The sequence below is a fragment of the Trichomycterus rosablanca genome, chromosome 3 (assembly GCF_030014385.1).
Source record: "Trichomycterus rosablanca isolate fTriRos1 chromosome 3, fTriRos1.hap1, whole genome shotgun sequence".
In the NCBI taxonomy this organism is placed as follows: domain Eukaryota; kingdom Metazoa; phylum Chordata; class Actinopteri; order Siluriformes; family Trichomycteridae; genus Trichomycterus; species Trichomycterus rosablanca.
Genome location: NC_085990.1, coordinates 53646517 through 53670804, shown reverse-complemented (window position 1 = coordinate 53670804; position 24288 = coordinate 53646517). Strand labels below are relative to the sequence as shown.

Here is a 24288-nt window from a genome sequence, read left to right as displayed (position 1 = left end):
TCTGGGTATAGAACTGAGGATGACAGTGCTATCCAATCAAATGAAGGTAATTGAGAGGCTCTGCTATGAAGGATGGGAAAAGCTGCCTAAATCCGAGTCGGCAAAGCTAGTAGAGACGGTTTCAAGACTTGCTGCTATCTTTAGGTTCTACTGTATATAGTGTTGAGTAAAGGTTCAAAATCTTTGAGATCTGGTCCACATACCAGATTCGGCTTTACTCTAGATGCCCTTCCTAAATCAACACTCCTATTTCTCTCTGGGCTTGGGACTGGTACAGAGAGCACACTGACAAGTGCACCTCCCAATGGCTAGGCTGTTTTGGCCACCCTGGATATTAGCCAATCATGTCCATGCACTTCTGAGCAGCTGATAGCACTGCTGAGATTCAAACCCTGGATCCCCAGATCTCAGCAGTAGTGAGATAATGTACTTTACTGCTGCGCCACCCTGAGCTCCCAGGCTGTTCAAGAACATGTCTGTTTGGAAACCTGTCCAGTGGTCATAAATCCTTGGAGTAAAAGAGGTGTTTTGCAGACAAGCTAAAGATAAAACTCCCTAACAGGAGGAATTTTGGTGCGCTGCCAGACTACGTGTCCTCGTACTGTAATTCTCAGCTAGCTGCCTTTGTACCCGCATTACTCAGAGGGAGGCAAGTGGGTCACAGCTCTTCCTCTTTCAGATCTTCAGATACTCCTGCTGGGAGGTTACGTAATCCTCATGACTTGTGTTTGCACTCCATGACTTGCTCAGCTCTCCTACGTAGACGTGAATAATCATACGGTCAGCATTAATCAGACACGTCCAAATTCTTTCTCCTTCTCGAGTCAGATATTAGCATGATCGCCCACAGCCAAACTGCACACAGCGTGGCTGCTTAACTCGATCCTTACGTGTAAACAACACACAAACGCTTCCATATTTAGTTTGGATTTGGTGGTAAGCAGTTCAGCCTTGTACTTTTTAGCTTGTCCTCCAGATGTCAGCCCAGAATTCCTTAAAGAATCCTTAGCAGAACTGAATAAAAACCAGTCCTGGAGATCCTATAGGTTACCACAGAGCTCCACTCTGCCCTCGGAGTGTTTGACTGGTCAGGAGTACCCAGTGTGCCCTAGCAATCAATCCATTATTATAACAATTGCTCATTGGTGTGATAAATAGTAATATAAATTGTAAATATATAAATGAAATGCTTCCAAATTTGCAGCAACAGTTTAGGGTCCTTTGCACCTTTTTCTTCTCTAGCATGACTGTTCCTCTGTGGTCTATAGGTCTAAAGACTTTTTGAAATGAACTAAACCACCTCCTTGTTTCTACACTCACTGTCCATTTTATCAGCTCCACTTACCATTTAGAAGCACTTTGTAGTTCTACAATTACTGACTGTAGTCTATCTGTTTCTCTGCATGCTTTGTTAGCTCCCTTTCGTGCTGTTCTTCAATGGTCAGGACCCCCACAGGACCACCACAGAGCAGGTATTATTTAGGTGGTGGACGATTCTCAGCACTGCAGTGACACTGACATGGTGGTGGTGTGTTAGTGTGTGTTGTGCTGGTATGAGTGGGTCAGACACAGCAGCGCTGCTGGAGTTTTTAAATACCGTGTCCACTCACTGTCCACTCTATTAGACACTCCTACCTAGTCGGTCCACCTTGTAGATGTAAAGTCAGAGACGATCGCTCATCTATTGCTGCTGTTTGAGTCGCTCATCTTCTAGACCTTCATCAGTGGTCACAGGACGCTGCCCACGGGGCGCTGTTGGCTGGATATGTTTGGTTGGTGGACTATTCTCAGTCCAGCAGTGACAGTGAGGTGTTTAAAACCTCCAGCAGCGCTGCTGTGTCTGATCCACTCGTACCAGCACAACACACACTAACACACCACCACCATGCCAGTGTCACTGCAGTGCTGAGAATGATCCACCACCTAAATAATACCTGCTCTGTGAGGGTCCTGTGGGGGTACTGACCATTGAAGAACAGCGTGAAACAGATGGACTACAGTCAGTAATTGTAGAACTACAAAGTGCTTCTATATGGTAAGTGGAGCTGATAAAATGGACAGTGAGTGTAGAAACAAGGAGGTGGTTTTAATCTTATGGCTGATCGGTGTATATTGAGACTTGCAGGACCAGAATAGGAATCCAATCAAACAACATCATTCATTCACGTTTACTTATTTGTGAGGTTAGTCGTTGATGCACCAGCTCTCAGAAACAGCAAAGATTGGGAAACTTCAGAACCAGCTGGCCTGGTCATGCATGATCTGAACCCCTACCCCACAAACTGATTTACAGGCAGGTCCGCTCCATCAAAGGGACGTCACGTCAGCCTTGGGGCAATCTGCTCTCCCAGGGTGGTTCAGCAGTACGTCCCAAAACGCTGCAACACTGGGGTAAGTTCCCAGAAAGCTAAATGATTCTTGCACGGCACACCAGCAGAGGACCAGATCAGTCCAACAAAGTAGCTGGCAAGAGTGAAAGGTAGAAACCGTGTAATGTAGAAAATCTTCCACCTGGAGCGATCAAGAGAGACAACACAGAAAGATTTTTAACGTGGGTTACCTGCCAACTGCAGAGTGCAAAGTCACTGGGAGAAAAAAGCTGGATGGCTAAGTAGCTACTGTCCATTTAGTCCATTTAGTCCATTTATGGCTTGGAGGAAGGACATGTCCAGGAGATGACTAGATTTGGATCTGGGGCTGCAAAACAGTCTGTCCAAAGGCAGCCGTGAAAACAAACGGTGGTTCGTGTGGTTGGCGTCCTTTGTTCTGCTCTTGGACTTGGACTGCTCTCGGACAGCGTTTGGCATAAATGCCCTGGAGTGTGGGGAGGTCATCGTACCATCCTGGTCAGAGCATCGAGGTCATGTAATAACTATAATCACTGACTGGCTAGAGTTGCTGGTCATAACCCTGATACAACCTTTAAATAAATCTGTATGTATTTAAAAATCCTGCTTAGTGCACTTTATACAACCCCAAATCAGAAAAAATTGGGACAGTATGGAAAATTCAAATAGAATAAAACTGTAGTGTTTCTCACATTTGACGTTTATTTGATGTCAGACAGGATGAAGCTGAGATATTTCATCTTTTATCTGCTCAACTTCATTTCATTTATTAATAAACGTCCATTCCTGCATTTCAGGCCTGCAACACATTCCAAAAAAAGTTGGGACGAGGGCAATTTAGTGCTAGTAATGAGGTGAAAAAAGTAAATAATGATGTGATGTGAACATGTGATTGTAATCATGATTTGGTACAAAAGCAGCATCCAGGAAAGGCTGAGAGTCTCTGATGAGTAAAGATGATCAGAGGATCTCCAGAAATGTTTAAAAACAATGAACCTCAAAGAAAGATTGGAAGAGATTTGCATGTTCTCCCTCTACAATGCAGAATATCATTAAACCATTCAAGGAATCGGGAGGAATCTGTACTGTACATCCTCCTTGCACACTTTGCCTGATGTTGTACTGTTCATGCTGCTGTTATATTGTTTATTATACGTATAAATATAGTGTTCCTGTTTTATTATTTAACTTGATGTATGTATATATGTTGACACCTGCACCAAAAGAATTTCCTTGTACATCTGGTACTGGCAAACCCACCTGCTGCACACATTACAAAGGCGTGGCTGTGGAAGAAGAGGGTACGGGTACTGGACCGGCCTGCCTGCAGTCCTGACCTGTCCCCAATAAACAACGACGACCCCCCGTACTGTTACACATCATCATAAGACGTGTTTGCAGGAAGAACGAGACAAAATAAAACCTAGTAAAGTAACAGTAAATGCTTAGCTGTCCCAACTTTTTTTGGAATGTGTTGCAGGCCTGAAATGCAGGAATGGATGTTTATTAATAAATGAAATGTAGTTGAGCAGATAAAAGATGAAATATCTCAGGTTCATCCTGTCTGACATCAAATAAATGTCAAAGTAAATGTAAGAAACTCTAAGAACTGTGTTTTTATTATTTGCATTTTCCATGCTGTCCCAACTTTTTTTGATTTGGGGTTGTATAATACTTCTATCTAACCTGGGTCGTCTTGGGTCTACTGAGTCCATTTCTATATGATTTTATTTGGGTTTACCCCTTAAACTGTTGCAAGGATAAACAAGATATATTTGGATGCCATGTCTCTGTGTCTCATAATGCACATGAAAAGACTAAAAGAGAACGTAGTACAACAAAAACATAAAAGTGCACCAGGAATATAAAGTAACACAGCAAGAAGAGGCACAAATAAAAGCTGGAGGAGAGGACAGTTCATGAGCGAGAGCTCCAGCGCCTAATTACTGCTCTTATTGTGGGAGAAAGGAGGTTCTGCAGTTCTGGATCTGTATCTCCTCCTCCATCACCTTCTAGTATATCATCAAACAATCATGTGCTGCCCACACATAAACCAGAGCTTCAGAATACAGCATGTTTACTCGTGTTTACTCGTGTAGTACTGCGGTTTAACAGCATGTTATTTCTTTATACCTGTTAGCAACTGGTGTGGCCACATTTTATTGATCTTTTTCACACGTGCAGGTTTATCAGTAGGACCAAGCAGGTATTCCATAGTTAAAACCACCTCCTAACATTAAAACCACCTCCTTGTTTCTACACTCACTGTTCATTTTATCAGCTCCACTTACCATATAGAAGCACTTTGTAGTTCTACAATTACTAACTGTAGTCCATCTGTTTCTCTGCATGCTTTGTTAGCCCCCTTTCACCCTGTTCTTCAGTGGTCAGGACCCCCACAGGACCACCACAGAGCAGGTATTATTTAGGTGGTGGATGATTCTCAGCACTGCAGTGACACTGACATGGTGGTGGTGTGTTAGTGTGTGTTGTGCTGGTATGAGTGGATCAGACACAGCAGCGCTGCTGGAGTTTTTAAACACCTCACTGTCACTGCTGGACTGAGAATCGTCCACCAACCAAAAATATCCAGCCAACAGCGCCCCGTGGGCAGCGTCCGGTGGCCACCGATGAAGGTCTAGAAGATGAGCGACTCAAACAGCAGCAATAGATGAGCGATCGTCTCTGACTTTACATCTACAAGGTGGACCGACGAGGTAGGAGTGTCTAATAGAGTGGACAGTGAGTGGACACGGTGTTTAAAAACTCCAGCAGCGCTGCTGTGTCTGATCCACTCATACCAGCACAACACACACTAACACACCACCACCATGTGCAGCCCAATCTTGTCGTATCTAGATATCGGATCACATTTAGCTTCCTCTACGACTTCAGACTGCCACTTTTGACCGAAGTGCACGTGTACGTGTGCAGCCCAGCGCTTCTTTTCACCTGCACGAGGTGGGAGCCCGACCGGCCAAAGGCAGAGTTGCAGAGTTAAGATTCGACCTTGAGAATTCGAGGTGTCAGAACTGGTGGGCTAACATGGTTTACCAATTTAAAATAGTTTAATGATGACTGGATTGTGTTTTTACCTTGGTCATCTTAGTCACCTGACCTGAATACTGTAGGGTGAGCTGAAAAGTGGGGTTCACATAAGAGGATCAGGAGCCTATAACAGAAGACTCGTTCAGTAACACTGAAGCTGACTATATACATAAAGATGCTGCACATTCAGCATATCTATGCTATATATAGCTGATGCGCAGGGCACCTGCCTGAGATTTAGGAGAACAGCGCTCTGGTGGCGTATCTCTGCGGTTTCTTGCGCGCTTTGGAATCAACCATTCGTTTCCCGTCCGTGTCCAAGCCTCTCTTTTCTCGCCCACATCTTACTCTGTGAATACTAATTCTCCCATCCCTGTCTCACCTCGGCTTGACACCTCTCCTCAACCCCCCCCCTCCGTCTTTATCTCTCTCCATCTGTCCATCACTGTGTATGAAATGAAAGAACAATGATGGACCGTTCCCTCACCTCATTCTGTCTGCATCGTCACCGGCTGGGGGAAGCTTGTGCACAAAGACAGTTCCACATATTAATATACAAAACCGTGAATGAGGAACGGAGGCTGATGAAGAGGAACAGAGACAGATAAGCGCAGAGATATGCAGATACAGATCTAATGACAGAGGGCGAGACAAAGCGAGATATTAGAAGGAGTAGCTCTCAGGAGGGGGGTAAACAATACCCAAATAAAGAAAGCGCTCCTGCTGGAACACCCTGTGGCGATTCCTTTATAGTATGATGAGTCAAACTCTGTATACGAGGTTTAAATACAGTACAAAATTGTAACAGGGCTGGGCGTGACTAGACGAACCCCCACATACCAGGTAGAAAAGGAAACAGAACCCATTTGCAGATATTTAAGGAAGGGGGAATGAAATGAGATAAGTCCGCATGTGACAAGTTACCCTAGCCATCCGAGACAAATAGTGAACCCCAACATAAGGGTCATTTCACCACCTCTGGGGTCACTCACTCATCCTGGGCGGCTACAGCAGTGACAATCCCACACTTCCCACTGAACCTGCTGAAAAAAAGATACCAGGCTTTAGAGAAGTCAGGTGTGCCAACAATGAGCTGAAGAAGAGGACAACGAGAAGCCTTGATATACAGTGTATCACAAAAGTGAGTACACCCCTCACATTTCTGCAGATATTTAAGTATATCAACACTGACAAAATGACACTTTGACACAATGAAAAGTAGTCTGTGTGCAGCTTATATAACAGTGTAAATTTATTCTTCCCTCAAAATAACTCAATATACAGCCATTAATGTCTAAACCACCGGCAACAAAAGTGAGTACACCCCTAAGAGACTACACCCCTAAATGTCCAAATTGAGCACTGCTTGTCATTTTCCCTCCAAAATGTCATGTGATTTGTTAGTGTTACTAGGTCTCAGGTGTGCATAGGGAGCAGGTGTGTTCAATTTAGTAGTACAGCTCTCACACTCTCTCATACTGGTCACTGAAAGTTCCAACATGGCACCTCATGGCAAAGAACTCTCTGAGGATCTTAAAAGACGAATTGTTGCGCTACATGAAGATGGCCAAGGCTACAAGAAGATTGCCAACACCCTGAAACTGAGCTGCAGCACAGTGGCCAAGATCATCCAGCGTTTTAAAAGAGCAGGGTCCACTCAGAACAGACCTCGCGTTGGTCGTCCAAAGAAGCTGAGTGCACGTGCTCAGCGTCACATCCAACTGCTGTCTTTGAAAGATAGGCGCAGGAGTGCTGTCAGCATTGCTGCAGAGATTGAAAAGGTGGGGGGTCAGCCTGTCAGTGCTCAGACCATACGCCGCACACTACATCAAATTGGTCTGCATGGCTGTCACCCCAGAAGGAAGCCTCTTCTGAAGTCTCTACACAAGAAAGCCCGCAAACAGTTTGCTGAAGACATGTCAACAAAGGACATGGATTACTGGAACCATGTCCTATGGTCTGATGAGACCAAGATTAATTTGTTTGGTTCAGATGGTCTCAAGCATGTGTGGCAGCAATCAGGTGAGGAGTACAAAGAGAAGAGTGTCATGCCTACAGTCAAGCATGGTGGTGGGAATGCCATGGTCTGGGGCTGCATGAGTGCAGCAGGTGTTGGGGAGTTACATTTCATTGAGGGACACATGAACTCCAATATGTACTGTGAAATACTGAAGCAGAGCATGATCCCCTCCCTCCGGAAACTGGGTCGCAGGGCATTGTTCCAGCATGATAATGACCCCAAACACACCTCTAAGACGACCACTGCTTTATTGAAGAGGCTGAGGGTAAAGGTGATGGACTGGCCAAGCATGTCTCCAGACCTAAACCCAATAGAATATCTTTGGGGCATCCTCAAGCGGAAGGTGGAGGAGCGCAAAGTCTCGAATATCCACCAGCTCCGTGATGTCGTCATGGAGGAGTGGAAAAGCATTCCAGTGGCAACCTGTGAAGCTCTGGTAAACTCCATGCCCAGGAGAGTTAAGGCAGTTCTGGGAAATAATGGTGGCCACACAAAATATTGACACTTCAGGAACTTTCACTAAGGGGTGTACTCACTTTTGTTGCCGGTGGTTTAGACATTAATGGCTGTATATTGAGTTATTTTGAGGGAAGAATAAATTTACACTGTTATATAAGCTGCACACAGACTACTTTTCATTGTGTCAAAGTGTCATTTTGTCAGTGTTGTCCCATGAAAAGATATACTTAAATATCTGCAGAAATGTGAGGGGTGTACTCACTTTTGTGATACACTGTACATGTACAGGAAACCTTGATGATTGATGATTGACTGAGGCCACACAACTGGATCTCGTACTCCACCTGCCAGTCAAATTGGCCAGCGCATAGGGATGCAGGGCACAACTGGGAAATTGACATCGCTGCTACGTCTCCGTATCCCCAGCTGCCAGTCAGACTAGACCTCTAGACCAGAGGGACACGACTCCTAACGTGGAGCAACCCTTAACCACCAGGTTACACAAAATACACTATATTGCCAAAAGTATTCGCTCGTCTGCCTTCACACGCATATGAACTTGAGTGACTCCCATTCTTAATCCATAGGGTTTAATATGATGTCGACCCACCCTTTGCAGCTATAACAGCTTCAACTCTTCTGGGAAGGCTTTCCACAAGATATAGGAGTGTGTTTATGAGAATTTTTGACCATTGTGATGTAAGGCTTGGATGCAGCTGCTCGGCCATGGAAACCCGTTCCATGAAGCTCTACACACTGTTCTTCAGCTGATCTGAAGGTCACATGAAGTTTGGAGCTCTGTAGTGATCGACTCTGCAGAAAGTTGGTGACCTCTGTGCACTATGTTCCTCAGCATCCGCTGACCCGCTCTGTCATTTTACGTGGTAACACTTGGTGGCTGAGTTGCTGTCGTTCCCAATCGCTTCCACTTTGTTATAATAGCACTGACAGTCAACTGTGGAATATTTATTAGTGAGGAAATTTCATGACTGGACTTGATGCTCAGGTGGCATCACGGTACCACGCTGGAATTCACTGAGCTCCTGAGAGCGACCCATTCTTTCACAAATGTGTGTAGAAACAGTCTGCATGCCGAGGTGCTTGGTTTTATACACCTGTGGCCATGGAAGTGATCGGAACACCTGAATTCAATGATTTGGATGGGTGCGTGAATACTTTTGGCAATGTAGTGTATATGGTGCATGCATGGTACATACATTTCCTCCACTTACTTGGGAATGTCAGCTGTGGCATGCCCACGTGTTTTACCGCTGTGCCAAGGGATTTTTTATTTTTATGGGCTTTTAATATTTTTTGCTGCCTGACATTAAGTTGCATAAACTGATGCTAGGGAAATATTTAATTTGTCCTCTTTTTTTTTACAAAATCAAGAGAAGGTGAAACGATGTAGGTGGACGTATTACAGTACCGTAAACTACATTTACAAAGACTACAAAAGTCATTTAGTCATTTAGAAATCCCTAATCCTTACAGACGCATTTTTAGGTACAGAAAAGAGGACATGTCTGGGAAAAAGCAAATGTATGGTCACCCTAGTGAGGAAAATCCTGCTACACTTCACTCCAGATTTGATGACGTTTCACCGCGGCGCTCAAGCAGCAAAGCTCTGAGCAAAGCACAATCGGCGCCCAGCCTCGTGTTCCCTCCTCGAAGGGAGGAAAAAGGAGGGAAACCCAAGTGCTGCATCGTCCAGGGTGTGACCTGCCGGCGGGACGAAAGAGGGAGACAAAGACGGAGGAGAGAGTGTCGAGAATACTGAGAGAGAATCTCCGCATTCCGGCTCGATCGCGGCTCAGCGCACAGATGCTGCAGAAACAATGGAAACCCAATCCGGGACGGACGTGCCCAGACAAACACACTCACACACACACACACACACACACACACACACACATAACAGCAGACACTTGGCGTTTTTGATGTCCAGTGTCTTGTCAACTCATGTACTTGTGATGTGTGATGTTATATAGAACAGTGTTTAAACTTGTGTCCTGCCGCACGATCCTGTTATCAACAGCCGGTCAGAGCGATAATCATTATTATTATCTGATGGGGCGACTGCACCATGCACCAGAGAGAGCGCGAGCGAGCGAGAGAGCAACAGAAAGAGAAGTAACTAAAGAGAGAGAGAGCGAGAGAGTGTGTGAGAGAGGGAAGAATAACGGGAGGGAGGGAGGAAGAGCAGCATGAGAGTGAAGGGAGCAGGAGAAGCGAGGAGGCACATCGCGGGATCGAGAGAATGTGCGGTGAAAGCCGAGCGCTTCCTCCTTCGTATCCGGGGCCTTTGTGAATAAACCATGGGATGTATCGGCTCGAGAACACTCAGTAAGACCCTGGATCCTTTCTTCCGCTGCTTGCATGTGTGTGTGGGTGCTAGTGTGTGTGCTAATTACACAGTCGGGGAGGGGTGGCTGGTGTAGAAGGCAGCACCGGGCTCGTGTTTGCTTCACGCTTGAGACGTGCCAATGGGATTTTGGTGAATGTGAATGCGAATGCGATCCGTGCATGCACCTGTGTTTTGGTGTTTACGCTGAGGCTGTGTGATTTATGCTACCGCATGAGCAGCGTGTGTGTGTGTGTGTGTGTGGGGGAGAACTGGATGTTGATCGAGTGATGAAGTGAAGAAATGCAGTGATAAACCGCGAATGCATCAAGAGCAGCAGGACGTGAGAACGTACGAAGACGATGTTTGCACCATGCACGCCAGAATGAATTGACGCCGCGTTCTGTTGCAGTCGGGGCAGCAGGGGAGGTCCGAACGAGGGTTAAATGAAGGGGAACGCGGGCAGGAGTCGCTGACAGGGACGTGTGTTTGTGTGTGAAGCTGGAATCGAACGCTCTTCCACTCGGGGAATCGTAAACAACCGCTGTCAAGTGGTCGAGTCGATGCAGGATGAGGAGGGGAGTCAGGAATGGTGCCTTGTCGATAGGGCTGTGCGGTGACCCAAAACAAGTCAATAAAGTATCTGGACAGTGTCTACAGTTTTGAGAAGAGTGCTTTGCATTCTCTCAGGTAGATGACAGTCTGGAGCAGAGGTGGGCAATCAAATTTTGCAAGGGGCCACATTAGACACTGGGACTGTTGTGGAGGGCCGGACCAACAGGCTGAACTTAATTCTGCTTAATGTTAATTTTATCTCTTTATAAAGAGCAGTAAATTAATAATAGGTTTTTAATAAACTGTTACTGTACTGTTGCAGTACAATTACCTCTGTAGCCGTTTTTCAGTCCTCTGTTCGTGTTGGATATTGCTTCTAGATCACAAAGCTGGTCTTGACCGCTCCAGTCCTGGATGTGTAATCCTGAATGTGCCGATCCCCGCTCTGATTGAGGAGAACGAACGTGGGTAGCAGTGACGAGTGCAATGCGGATCAGCACTGTGTACGGAGAGACACACCCTGATCAGCATTCTGTCCTCGTCTCTGTGCAGGCGCCATCAATCAGCCAGCAGCGGTCATAATTGTATTAGTTATGAGAGAGACCCCATCCGGCTTTAATATCCCACCCCTATCTGAACAACAGGCCAATCGTTGTTCATGTGGCTTCTCAGCCCAGCCGGCAGGCAGAGCTGAGACTCGATACGATGTATTCCAGATCCCAGCTCTGGTGTTCTAGCGTGTGGTTTTTTTTTTTTTACCGCCGCACCACTTGAGCGGCTTTTGCATTTTAGATGTGACGCTCTGCATCGTACAAGTTCTTGTCCTTCTCTGTGTTTAGTACCGTAATGGAGATTTAAATTGTAATCTGTAAACACAGCGATCTGACTTAAATAAATGGATAAATACTTAGATGTCATGCCTGGTTAACAACTCTACATTTAGTATCAATCTCACTTATATCTATTCGCCGACACGTTATCGAGAAGCCGGATACACTCGCACACACACAAACGTACAATTTTTATTTAGGTACAGTGGAACAATAACAGTCCATTTATAATAACCAAGGCTGTTTTTATTGCATATATGACATACACTTATTTACATCTTATTTCTAATTACCACTGACCTCATGTGGGCCGGTCAGAGACCTGGGAGCCCTACAATGCCCAGGTCTGGTCTTTAAAAATGTTTGGAAGTTAGTCAAGTCAAGTCAAATTTATTTATATAGCGCTTTTTACAATACACATCATCTCAAAGCAACTTTACAGAATCCAGAATCCAGGACCGACAGACCAAAAACCTCCTGTTGAGCAAACCGACGGCGTCAGTGGGAGGAAAAACTCCCTTAAAAATACAGGAAGGAACCTTGAGAAGAACCAGACTCAGCAGGAACCCCCGTCCTCCTTGGGTGGCCTGGAGGATCATTTGAATAAATAGGATTTACACACGTACATACACAAAATTTAAATTAGCTAAAAGTTATTACTAGCAAAAAATAATAATGTAAACAAATTGGAGTTGTGGGTTCTTGACATTTTTGCTGCAAACGCGCCAGGTTTCCGTCAGATCTAGCAGGAGCAGCGTTGTTGGCACGTCAGTCTCGGACGTTCACAAAGTCAGTGCTCACTTACATATTTAGTGAAGAGGAAGGTCTTCATTCAATCATCATTTGAAGACCAACTTGATGTTACTCAGCACCTCTTGGTCCATCTTGGTCCCAATACAGAGAAGAGCCTTGATGCTTGACTTCCCTAAAATTGTGCCTAACTTGGGGTGGAAGTGTCTGACTTACAGAGCGGCTTTATTCATCATATATACATCTACACGTCTATACCGGGGTCAGAGGACAGGGTCAACTGGGAGACGAGAGGGTTAAGAGCTTTGCTCAAGGTCCCAACAGTGGCTGCATGGCAATACCAGGATTCAAACCCTCAGTCTTTCGATTGACAGGCCAAAGCTCCACCCACTGAGCTACCAGTGTCTCAGTGACGTGACCACCCAAAAACACTTGATGTAAAGAAGTAAACACCGGACAGGGAGCCAATCGAATGCAGGGAACACACACACTTACACCCTCACTCACTTACCAACCCCCAAGAGAACGCTAACTCACATTCTGATTCACCTTCTGTGTGATATTTGGCTTGTGGTTGGGATACCAGAGGAAACCCACACAGACGTTGTGCAGTTCCACAGTGATCTGAGGGTGCGGAGGGTTTCCTTGAGGATTTCAGCTTCTTCTGACTTGGTGCCACTTGTTGATCGTTTGGTTGGTAGATTGGAGGTTGGATTGTTTTGCATATACATCAGCATATCGTTTTTCATACATATTAAAAGGTGCACATGCAGAATGAGGGAGTTTGTGTCCCCTTCAGATTCCCTGGTTCTACAAGAAGATGTGCTTAATTTCAAAGATTACACAGATTTTTTAAGAAATTTCACGTCAGTTATTAAATGACACTCTGATGAACTGAATGACAGAATCAATAGAAGCTACAACACACAGCACAGCTACCTTAGTAGATACAGAAATTCTCATCCATGTTTTGACCCCCCTCTGAGTTACCCGAGTCGTGTTTTTAGCTGCTTTACATCTTGGACATGTTGACTAACCGATCGCTGGAGTAACCGAGCGTCTTTAGAGTTTGCAGAGTCTATAAATAAATAAATAAATAAACTGAACATAAACAATCTATAGGGGGCAGAAAACTTTACTGGTTTGTTCTTTTGAGGTGCAGCTCAGACTACAGAGACGATCACGTGTGTAGAGAAACACACTTTTACCCTGCTTATGGAATCCACAAAGGGACACAATTAAACATTGTCAGCACACGACAGCACAGAAAAGTCTCTTACACTAACTGAATTGCCGTAGGATCGCTAGGACGCCTCATATTGCACACGCTACGCAAATGAAAAATGTTAAATCGCTAAACACAAACCTTACATTTTGACTTTTAGAGCAAACTGCTCATTTCACGGTCAGTTTGCTGTCTCATAACAGCAGTCTTACATCGGTTCATTTATTCATTGTTTCACCACCGCTTTATACTGGTCGGGATCTCAGTGGGTCCAATTAATTGAGCAACAGGTCGCCAGTCTATCACAGGACACACACAGTCACACTGAGGACAATTTCCATTAGCTCCAGTTATCCTGACTTTTTTTCTCCAGGTTAATACAAAATACACCGATCAGCCATAACATTAAAACCACCTCCTTGTTTCTACACTCACTGTCCATTTTATCAGCTCCACTTACCATATAGAAGCACTTTGTAGTTCTACAATTACTAACTGTAGTCCATCTGTTTCTCTGCATGCTTTGTTAGCCCCCTTTCACCCTGTTCTTCAATGGTCAGGACCCCCCACAGGACCACCACAGAGCAGGTATTATTTAGGTGGTGGATCATTCTCAGCACTGCAGTGACACTGACATGGTGGTGGTGTGTTAGTGTGTGTTGTGCTGGTATGAGTGGATCAGACACAGCAGTGCTGCTGGAGTTTTTAAACACCTCATTCTCACTGCTGGACCGAGAATAGTCCACCAATCAAAAATACGGTGTTTAAAAACTCCAGCAGCGCTGCTGTGTCTGATCCACTCATACCAGCACAACACACACTAACACACCACCACCATGTCAGTGTCACTGCAGTACTGAGAATCATCCACCACCTAAATAATACCTGCTCTGTGGTGGTCCTGTGAGAGTAGAACTACAAAGTGCTTCTATATGGTAAGTGGAGCTGATAAAATGGACAGTGAGTGTAGAAACACGGAGGCGGTTTTAATGTTATGGCTGATCAGTGTGTACTGGAAGTTCTATTCAGTGTTTTCGGCCCAAATCTTCTTAAACATGATCCGTCTCTAAAAGCCAGCACAGACGCACCATAAATACTTTCACAGCATAAACCGCCCCAGCTACAAATCAGAATTATTTATAGAACAAATTTCCTTTTCTCGCTCTGAAAACTGATGCATTTTATTGACTCTGGGCTTAAAAGGCTGTTGACACGATTTCATGTGGGCAGACTGACCGATAATGTGAAAAGCCAGGAGCAAAGAGTGAACCAATAACCGAGCAGAGCTGAAAGCGCATCAAGAAAAGAATAGACATCAGAATTATATAAGCACAGTCATCAGCAAATGTGCATTTTTTATGGATTTACCCCTAATTTTCCCTCCAATTTAGTCATATCCATTTACCTGATCGCATTTGACTTCCTGGACTGCTGCAGACCTCCACTCCTTGACTAATACACGCCCCCTCCGACAATTGTGCAGTACCGACCGCTTCTTTTTACCAGCACCAGGCGGGTTCATATAGAGCAGGGTCGCGACCCTTGGGTGGGTTGTAAGCCAAAAAAAAAGGGTCGCAGAGAATAATAATAATAATTAAATAAATGATATCATTTTTTCCCCTCAATTTTCTCCCTAGCTTAGTCGCATCCAATTACCCCCTACAACCCTCCACTGCTGACTGAGGAGCCGACACGTGCGGATCAGCCTTGTGTACGGAGAGCCACACCCTGATCAGCATTATTCCTCGACTCTGCGCAGGCGCCATCAATCAGCCAGCAGAGGTCGTAATTGCACCAGTTATGAGGAACCCTGGTCCGGCTGATCCCACCCTGTGAACAACAGCCAGTCACGAAATGAACTTGTACAGTAACAACCCCTTGTGGAGGCTTTACTTTTGTACTTTTACCTTGTAAACCATGGTGGGACCAGATTGCCACCAATTTCATTAATTAAGTAAATTTCGTTTTGTGTTTAGTTTTGATGCGCTGTTTGTGTTGCCTGGGTCGCGGTAAAAATCATGAACAAAAATGTGGGGCACTTGGAAAAAAGTTTGAAAAACCCTGATATAGAGAGTCATACACTGATCTCTATTATCCCCCGTCTCTGTGCAGTACCATCGATCAGCCAGCAGAGGGCGTGAGTGCAGCAGTTATGAGGAAACTACCCCATTCTCTCTTTGTCTAACGAGCAAATCTCTGTCTGTGTAGATGCCGGGCGTGCCGGTAGCAATGCTAAGGTTCAAACTTGCAAGTTACCGCTGTGCCGACTGCATTCTAGGGTGGGATGTAAGTTTGGTAGGCTCCACGCTTGTGAAGAGCAGCCTGACATGCTCTGAACAATCTGGTCCCACTGTGGTTTACAACATGCCTCCACAAAGGGGGGCGTCCGTGTACGAGTTGTTTTTCTCTGCGATCCATTTTTTTGGGGGCTTGTGACCCACCTGAGGGTAGTTCTCTCACTTCACTGCAAGAAGGCTCTGAGTTCGATTCCCCAGCTGTACGGTCCGGGTCCTTTCTGTGCGGAGTTTGCGTGTTCTCCCCGTGTCCGTGTGGGTTTCCTACGGGTGCTCCGGTTTCCTCCCACAGTCCAAAGATGTGTTTCTGCTTTTCACCTAATGAATCGGACCCACTGCGACCCTGACCAGAATAAACTGGTGGTAATGCATTCCTCATCTTCTTATAGTCCCTCCCAGACTCCTGGATTCTGTGACTGACTGACTTGTCAGTGTAATTTGGAACAAATAACCCTCTGAAGATCTGATCTGCTAAGTGTGCTAGAGCCGTGCAGAACGATCTCTGCTCAGGTATCGATTAGCAGACGTTAGATCAGCGTTCTGAGCCAGACAGCGACCTGAGAGGTGCAGATTATTATTTTATTTTATTTTATTTATCCTGTCGTTTGTTATACAAAAACCTCAATAAATAGAACGTTTATAAAAAATCTAACCCGCACTGCACTTAAACTGTGAACGTCTTAAGATCACAGTTGCTCTTCAGCTCTGGTGGGAACGTTTGATGACTTCAGACCTTTTTCATGGACTCAGTTCTCAGCCTTTGGTCATAAATATCAGTGGGTGGATTGGTGTGGGTGGATTGGTGTGGGTGGATTGGCGCCTGAGTGTCCTGAGTGTGATCTCACCCTGCGCCCAACGTTTCTGGTTGGGCAGTGAACACCAGACGACCTGATAAATGCATTAATAACAACTCATTAACATTAAAACCACCTCCTCATTTCTACACTCACTGCTCATTTTATCAGCTCCACTTACCATATAGAAGCACTTTGCTTTGTAGTTCTACAATTACTGACTGTAGTCCGTCTGATTCACCCTTTTCATCAATGGTCAGGATCCCCACAGGACCACCACAGAGCAGGTATTATTTAGGTGGTGGATCATTCTCAGCACTGCAGTGACACAGGCATGGTGGTGGTGTGTTAGTGTGTGTTGTGCTGGTGTGAGTGGATCAGACACAGCAGCGCTGCTGGACTGAGAATAGTCCACCAACCAAAAACATCCAGCCAACAGCGCCCCGTGGGCAGCGTCCTGTGACCACTGATGAAGGTCCAGAAGATGAGCGACTCAAACAGCAGCAATAGATGAGCGATCGTCTCTGACTTTACATCTACAAGGTGGACCGACTAGGTAGGAGTATCTAATAGAGTGGACAGTAAGTGAACACGGTGTTTAAAATCTCCAGCAGCGCTGCTGTGTCTGATCCACTCATACCAGCACAACACACACTAACACATCACCACCATGTCAGTGTCACTGCAGTGCTGAGAATCATCCACCACCTAAATAATACCTGCTCTGTGGTGGTCCTGTGGGGGGTCCTGACCATTGAAGAACAGGGTGAAAGGGGGCTAACAAAGCATGCAAAGAAACAGATGGACTACAGTCAGTAATTGTAGAACTACAAAGTGCTTCTATATGGTAAGTGGAGCTGATAAAATGGACAGTAAATGTAGAAACAGGTTGAGACCACGACGATTCCGTGTGACCTCAGTGGTGATTGTTGTTTTACTGTAACAGGGCGGCTGCTTGGGTCACAGGTTTGTCGGTCCCAGACCATCAAGGTTACGGGACCAGAACAGGCCCAGTTCTTGTATTGGAGAACCTGCAGTGATTCTGCGGTGGATCTTGGCACCAGTAGCGGCACCATGACCTTGGAAGAAGTGCTCAGTGATGCTGAGACGTTTCTCTTCCCTCCGTCGTGGATCTGAAGCGTTCTCTGTTGTTTTGATCCTCACTGCGGTTTCCAGGAGAGTCAGTCATCGTGGCCTCCAGCCAGAGCGTGGTTATGATACGCCTCCTACCGTACCTCCTCGGATCAGATTCCACAAGCAAAACACTCAAAAGCAAGCACACTCTCACGCACGCACACACACACACACACACACACAGGCCTACTTTTCAATAAACCCAGTAGAGCTTTTACCCCCCGGTGTAGAGCGTTCCTCTCCTGGGCTTTCTGAGTGTGTGGGAGTCGATGGGAATACGTCTCCGGGAGCCGAACCCTCTGAGCCGTTACTTGCGCCCTTGTGAGGGTGGAGAACTCGAATCTCCGAACATTGAGCCCTGAGACCGTACGTTTCTCCGCTCGTCTTTTGTTTAGCTGTTGCAGTGTTGCTTCTGGGATTCTTGTGTTCAGCTGTTCTGCTTTTAAACGACCTTATTAAAAAAAAAATCAATTCCTGGTGTTTTTCAGTATTTAAGATTTAAGATTTAAGCCACACAAGGTTTGTGAACATGCAAAACCCAAGAAATGAGACTAAAACTTTTCCAGTCTTACGACCAGCACAAGCCTGTGGGAAGAAACTCCCTACATATTCATCCGCAGGTCACTGCTGCTAACTCACACAGATCAATAATCAGGACGTATAAGATCTCTGTAGCTATTTATAGACGCCGTTTGGTTATTTATTGACGTTTCTGTCGGTGTCGTTTTGAAAATTATTTATTTATTCTGAACATTTTTATTTTTTAATTTATTCTAGAAAATGAATTATTTTATCAATATAATGCTATTGATTCTATTATTAAGATAAATAAAAATAAATTTAATTTTAAATAAATAAAATAAATGTATTGAATTAAAATAAAATTAAATAAAATTAAAATAATTATTTATTATGTCTGGAAATTATTTATTTATTCTGAAAATGATTTAATTATTCTAGTAATTTTGTATTTATTCTAAAAAGTATTTATTTATTCTGGAAATTATTTATTCTAAAAAAAATTTATTTATTCTGGAAATTATTAATTTATTCTAGAAAATATTTAATTATTCTAGTAATTATTTATTTATGCTGAAAATTATTTATTCATTTTGAAAATTATTTATTATGGAAATAATATATTTTTTCATGGGAAATTATTAATTTATTATAGAAGTTTATTTATGCTGGAAATTATTTATTAATTTATTCTGAAATTTTTTTTTTTTATTCTGTAGATTTTTATTATGCTAGAAATTATTTAATCTGGAAATGATTGATTTATTCTGAAAATGATTGATTTATTTATTTTGGAAATTATTTATTTATTCTGAAATATTTTTTTTATTTTGGAATTTTTTTATTTGTTCTGAAAAGTTTTTATTTATTTTGGAAATTATTTATTTATTCTGAACATTTTTAATTTTCAATTTATTCTAGAAAATATTTATTCTATCAATTTAATGCTATTGATTCTATTATTAAAATAAAATAAAATAAACGTAAATTCAATAAATAAATGAAAATAAATGTAAAATAATTATTTATGAATTCTGGAAATTATTAATTTATTCTGGAATTTGTTTTTATTATTTCTGGAAATTATTTAATTATTCTAGTAATTATTTATTCATGCTGAAAAGTATTTATTCATTTTGGAAATTGTTCATTTATTCTGGAATTTATTTATTTATTCTGAAAATTATTTATTTAAAACCATTTATTTATTTAGTCTGGAAATCATTTCCACTTTATTCTTTGTTGGAAACCTATTTTATTACAGTGGCTCTGATATTCTGTTGTAGATTCTGGGTGTATTTTTCCTCTTTAAAAACAAACACATTCATCATTTTCCTGAAACCCAGCACGTCAGGAGGCAGCAGGTTTACTGCAGTGGATCAAATCTACAGGAATAAATAAATAAACTGACATAAACACACACACACACGCACACACACTAACACACATAAACACACACACACACACACACACACACACACACACACACACACAAACACACACATAAACACACACACACACACAAACACACTAACACACATCAACACACATAAACACAAACACACACACACACAAACACACTAACACACAAACACACATAGACACACTAACACACACACACAGACTAACACACACACATAGACACACTAACACACACACAGACTAACACACACATAAACACACACACACACACACTGAGCTGCACGGTGGTCTGATTCAGTCAGAACACAGAACAGAGCTTCACTTCCTCCGGTTGTCTTTTGTTCAGAACGATCGTGCTGCATTTAAACGATCAGATTACAATAAGGGACTCGCAGTTATTGATCTGATTACAGAGAGCTCCTGCACACACACACACACACACACACACACACACACACTGAACCTCCAAAACAACATCAGCAACAGTCACCGCTGTAAAAAGCCTCTATATTTATTTATAACAACTAACATATGCATTTGTGCTCAGATAATCTTTAGTGTTTGACCCTAAACAATAAAAACAACAAATAAAATAGTTCATCAGTGGAGCCAGAATGTGGCGCTATCACTGCACTACAGTAACCTCTATGTTAGTACGAGCGTTTGGAAACGTTTATTCTGTTTCAGAACGAGACAGACACGCTGCAGTCCGTCGTTCTGTAGCTGTTGTGATGCTTCGTGGTAGTGCTGGGTGGATCGATCCAAATATCGATATTATCGATACCAACGTTGGTATTGGTATCGGATCGATACTAATGTGATGGGAATCGATACTTTAGTTTTACTTTTTCTCTGCTACATTCAGCACGTTTCTCCCGTTTTATAAGACAGTAGAGATCATGTGTGTACAGACTCCTCACCTCCTCTCACATCTTACACGCTCACCTCGCTCCTCCCCTCCTGCTCTGCTGGGTTTTGTTGTGGTACCGTCACGTTGTTATGTCAGTACATTGGTACGCATTGGAAAATTGTACGTTTTTTAATACTTTGCAGATACAGAAATAAGGGCAATTTTATGGAAATAATAGTGTAAACTATATGTATGTAAAGTACTGACGCACCTTACACACATGAATCTGTGCATGCGTAGTGAGGCTCTTATTCTGTGTTTGGGTGAACGAGAGCTCTTTTCTTTTGACTTTGTGCTTATAAATGTAAACAGAATAGCATCGATTTTTATTTTAAATGAACAAGGACACGTATATTCGGTCACTATTAAAAATGTACATATTTATTCAACCAGCAAACACAACTATGTGGTATATATGAGTCATGAGTTACATGAGTTAGCCGCTTGGTGGTGATACGCCGTGATGGTAACGTTGTGAGAAAGTAAAGCACCAGAAACAAGAAATCTGAGCTTTAAACAACTGAATTTATTTACATCCTTACTGAGAGCAGCTACTTAAAGAAAATGTGTATTACAATAATACACTTAAAGGTCATGAAAATTCATTCAGATTTAGCAATTTGATGATGCATCTACCTTAATTATTAAAAAGTATCTGTATTGGTATCGGTATCAGCGATACTGGCCCTGTATTTACTTCCTATCGGATCGATACCAATTTTTAATTTTTTTTATTTTCTATTCCCCCCCCCCAATTTTCCCCCCTAATCTAGTCGTGTCCAATTACCCTGATTGCTCCTCTATACTGATTCGACCCTTCACCGCTGACTGAGGACGCCTCTCAACTGACATGCGCCCCCCTCCGGCACGTACAATCAGTACAGACTGCATTTTTCACCTTCACGAGTCGAGTTCATACACCGACAAGCACTGTGTATGGAGGGCCACACCCTCATCAACATTATTCTTCAGCCCTGTGCAGGCGCCATCAGTCGGCCAGCAGGGGCCGCAGTCGCACCAGTTATGAGGACCTATGATCCGATTTTCTTACCCTCTAACCCTAAACAGCCAATCGTTGTTCGTGCAGCCGGCCAGCCCAGTCAGGGAGGCAGAGCTGAGATTCGATACGATGTTTTCAAAACCCCAACTCTGGTGCGCTAGCGTACTTTACCGCTGCGCCACCTGAGCGCCATTCGATACCAAATTTTACAGTATCACACACCACTGCTTCGTGGTGTGAAATGCAAAAACTCCCTCTGCAGCAGTAAGTTTGTTTGTTTATTAGGATTTTAACGTCATGTTTTACACTTTGGTTACATTCATGACAGGAACGGTAGTTACTCATTACACAAGATTCATCCGTTCACAAGTTTAATATCATGGACAATTTAGTGTCTCCAATTCACCTCACTTGCACGTCTTTGGACTGTGGGAGGAAACCGGAGCACCCGGAGTAAACCCACGCGGACACGGGGAGAACATGCAAACTCCACACAGAAAGGACCCGGACCGCCCCACCTGGGGATCGAACCCAGGACCTTTTTCACCGAGCCACCGTGCCGCCCTCTGCAGCACTAACAGCATCTTCTGTTTTAGCCGCTCTTTATCTGATAAACTCTCTCCTTTAGCTGCAGTTTTGTGTTTTGCTGAACTGGTGCCTTTATTTGACACTTTGCAGGTCATTCTTTCTGCTTCCCGAGGATCCCGACCGAGATGAAAACACTGATTTTTCTGTAATTCATCTGTGAATTTTCATCTGCGCTTGTGCATAAAAAAAATGTCTACAAAAGCCGAATGCTGGACAGTTTTGGTGATTTTTAGGTCCAAAAACGAGGACATGTAGGGGAAAAAAAGGGGCCAAATGGTGACCCTACTCTCTGCCAGTGTTCACTGCGTCTGCTTCCCTGTCTTAGCAGTCCTATGGAACTTAAAACACATGGCATCAAGGATTAAACCGTAAATGCTTCTTTACATAAGCCATCACAGAGAACGTATTTATAATAGTTCATAATATTATGTAAACAATTACAGTGTAAAGTGAGAAGGTCACTTAAACCAGCTGAGGTCAAGCGTAACACCTAGCCTGCATAGGCTGAGCAGTAGTTATTAAATAAAGCGTTAGCAGCATGATGAAGGCTTTAACGTACACTATATTGCCAAAAGTATTCGCTCGATTGCGTTCCCACACACATGAACCTGAGTGACTCCCATTCTTAATCCATAGGGTTTAATATGATGTCGGCACCCTTTGCAGCTATAACAGCTTCAACTCTTCTGGGAAGGCTTTCCACAAGGTTTAGGAGTGTGTTTATGGGAATTTTTGACCATTCCTCCAGAAGCGCATTTGTGAGGTCAGACCCAAAGGTGTTCTATCTATCGGGTTGAGGTCAGAACTCTGTGCAGGCCAGTCAAGTTCTTCCACACCAAACTGGCTCATCCACGTCTCTATGGACCTTGTGCTTTGTGCACTGGTGCACAGTCATGTTGGAACAGGAAGGGGCCATCCCCAAACTGTTCCCACAAAGTCGGGAGCATGAAAGTGTCCAAAATCTCTTGGTATGCTGAAGCATTAAGAGTTCCTTTCACTGGAACTAAGGGGCCGAGCCCGACTCCTGAAAAACACCCCCACACCATAATCCCCCCTCCACCACACTTTACACTCGGCACAATACAGTCAGACAGGTACCGTCTCCTGGCAACCGCCAAACCCAGACCCGTCCATCGGATCGACAGATCACACACATCACTCTAGAGAACACGTCTCCACTGCTCTAGAGTCCAGTGGTGGTGTGCTTTACACCACCGCATACGACGCTTTGCATTGCACTTGGTGATGTAAGGCTTGGATGCAGCTGCTCGGCCATGGAAACCCGTTCCATGAAGCTCTACACACTGTTCTTGAGCTAATCTGAAGGTCACATGAAGTTTGGAGGTCTGTAGTGATCGACTCTGCAGAAAGTTGGTGACCTCTGCGCACTATGTTCCTCAGCATCCGCTGACCCGCCCTGTCATTTTACATGGCTACCACTGCATGGCTGAGTTGCTGTCATTCCCAATCACTTCCACTTTGTTATAACAGCACTGACAGTCGATATTTAGTAGTGAGGAAATGTCATGACTGGACTTGTTGCACAGGTGGCATCACGGTACCACGCTGGAATTCACTGAGCTCCTGAGAGCGACCAAATCCTTCTCAGACACATGCACGCTCCACCGACCCCTACTAACCAGGGTCCTTACACAGCGCCCACTTTTAAGTCCCGTCTTCTCCCACCCAGCAGATTAGCGGTCGATTTTGTCTGCTGCACTGTCTGCACAGCCGATCGTACCCGCTAGGGGGCGCCCAGCCGACTGGTAGCAGAGCTGAGATTTGTGCCAGCGGAATATCCCGCCGCTTAGATCCAGTAACTTGGGCACTACGTTTTGTCAGCTGGTATCTCGTCACATCCGCGCTGTTATGATCATGACGCGTGTGAGGAGGACGAGGTGTTGCTTTCAGACGGAGGCTGTGATAAATTACCGTTTGTATCTCGGTGATGGTTTGAAACACGCCCACACGCTGCTTATCAGGCGGGTCAGGCGCTCGTTGGCGGTGTACCGGCCCCCCTCGGTGAAAACGCTGCTCTGCGGAGTGAC

General features: G+C 44.1%; 1 protein-coding gene across 2 annotated transcripts in view; it reads left to right on the top strand.

Annotated features, from left to right (window-relative positions):
* The first annotated feature begins 10119 nt into the window (after nucleotides 1-10119).
* The window catches only part of fam131bb (family with sequence similarity 131 member Bb), a 39574-nt gene continuing 25405 nt past the window's right edge, over nucleotides 10120-24288 (top strand). For both annotated transcript variants that reach the window (XM_062991476.1, XM_062991475.1), the window contains exon 1: nucleotides 10120-10221. In XM_062991476.1, coding sequence (XP_062847546.1) covers nucleotides 10199-10221 — 23 coding nt within the window. In that variant the 5' untranslated portion in view covers nucleotides 10120-10198. The remainder of the gene's footprint in view (nucleotides 10222-24288) is intronic.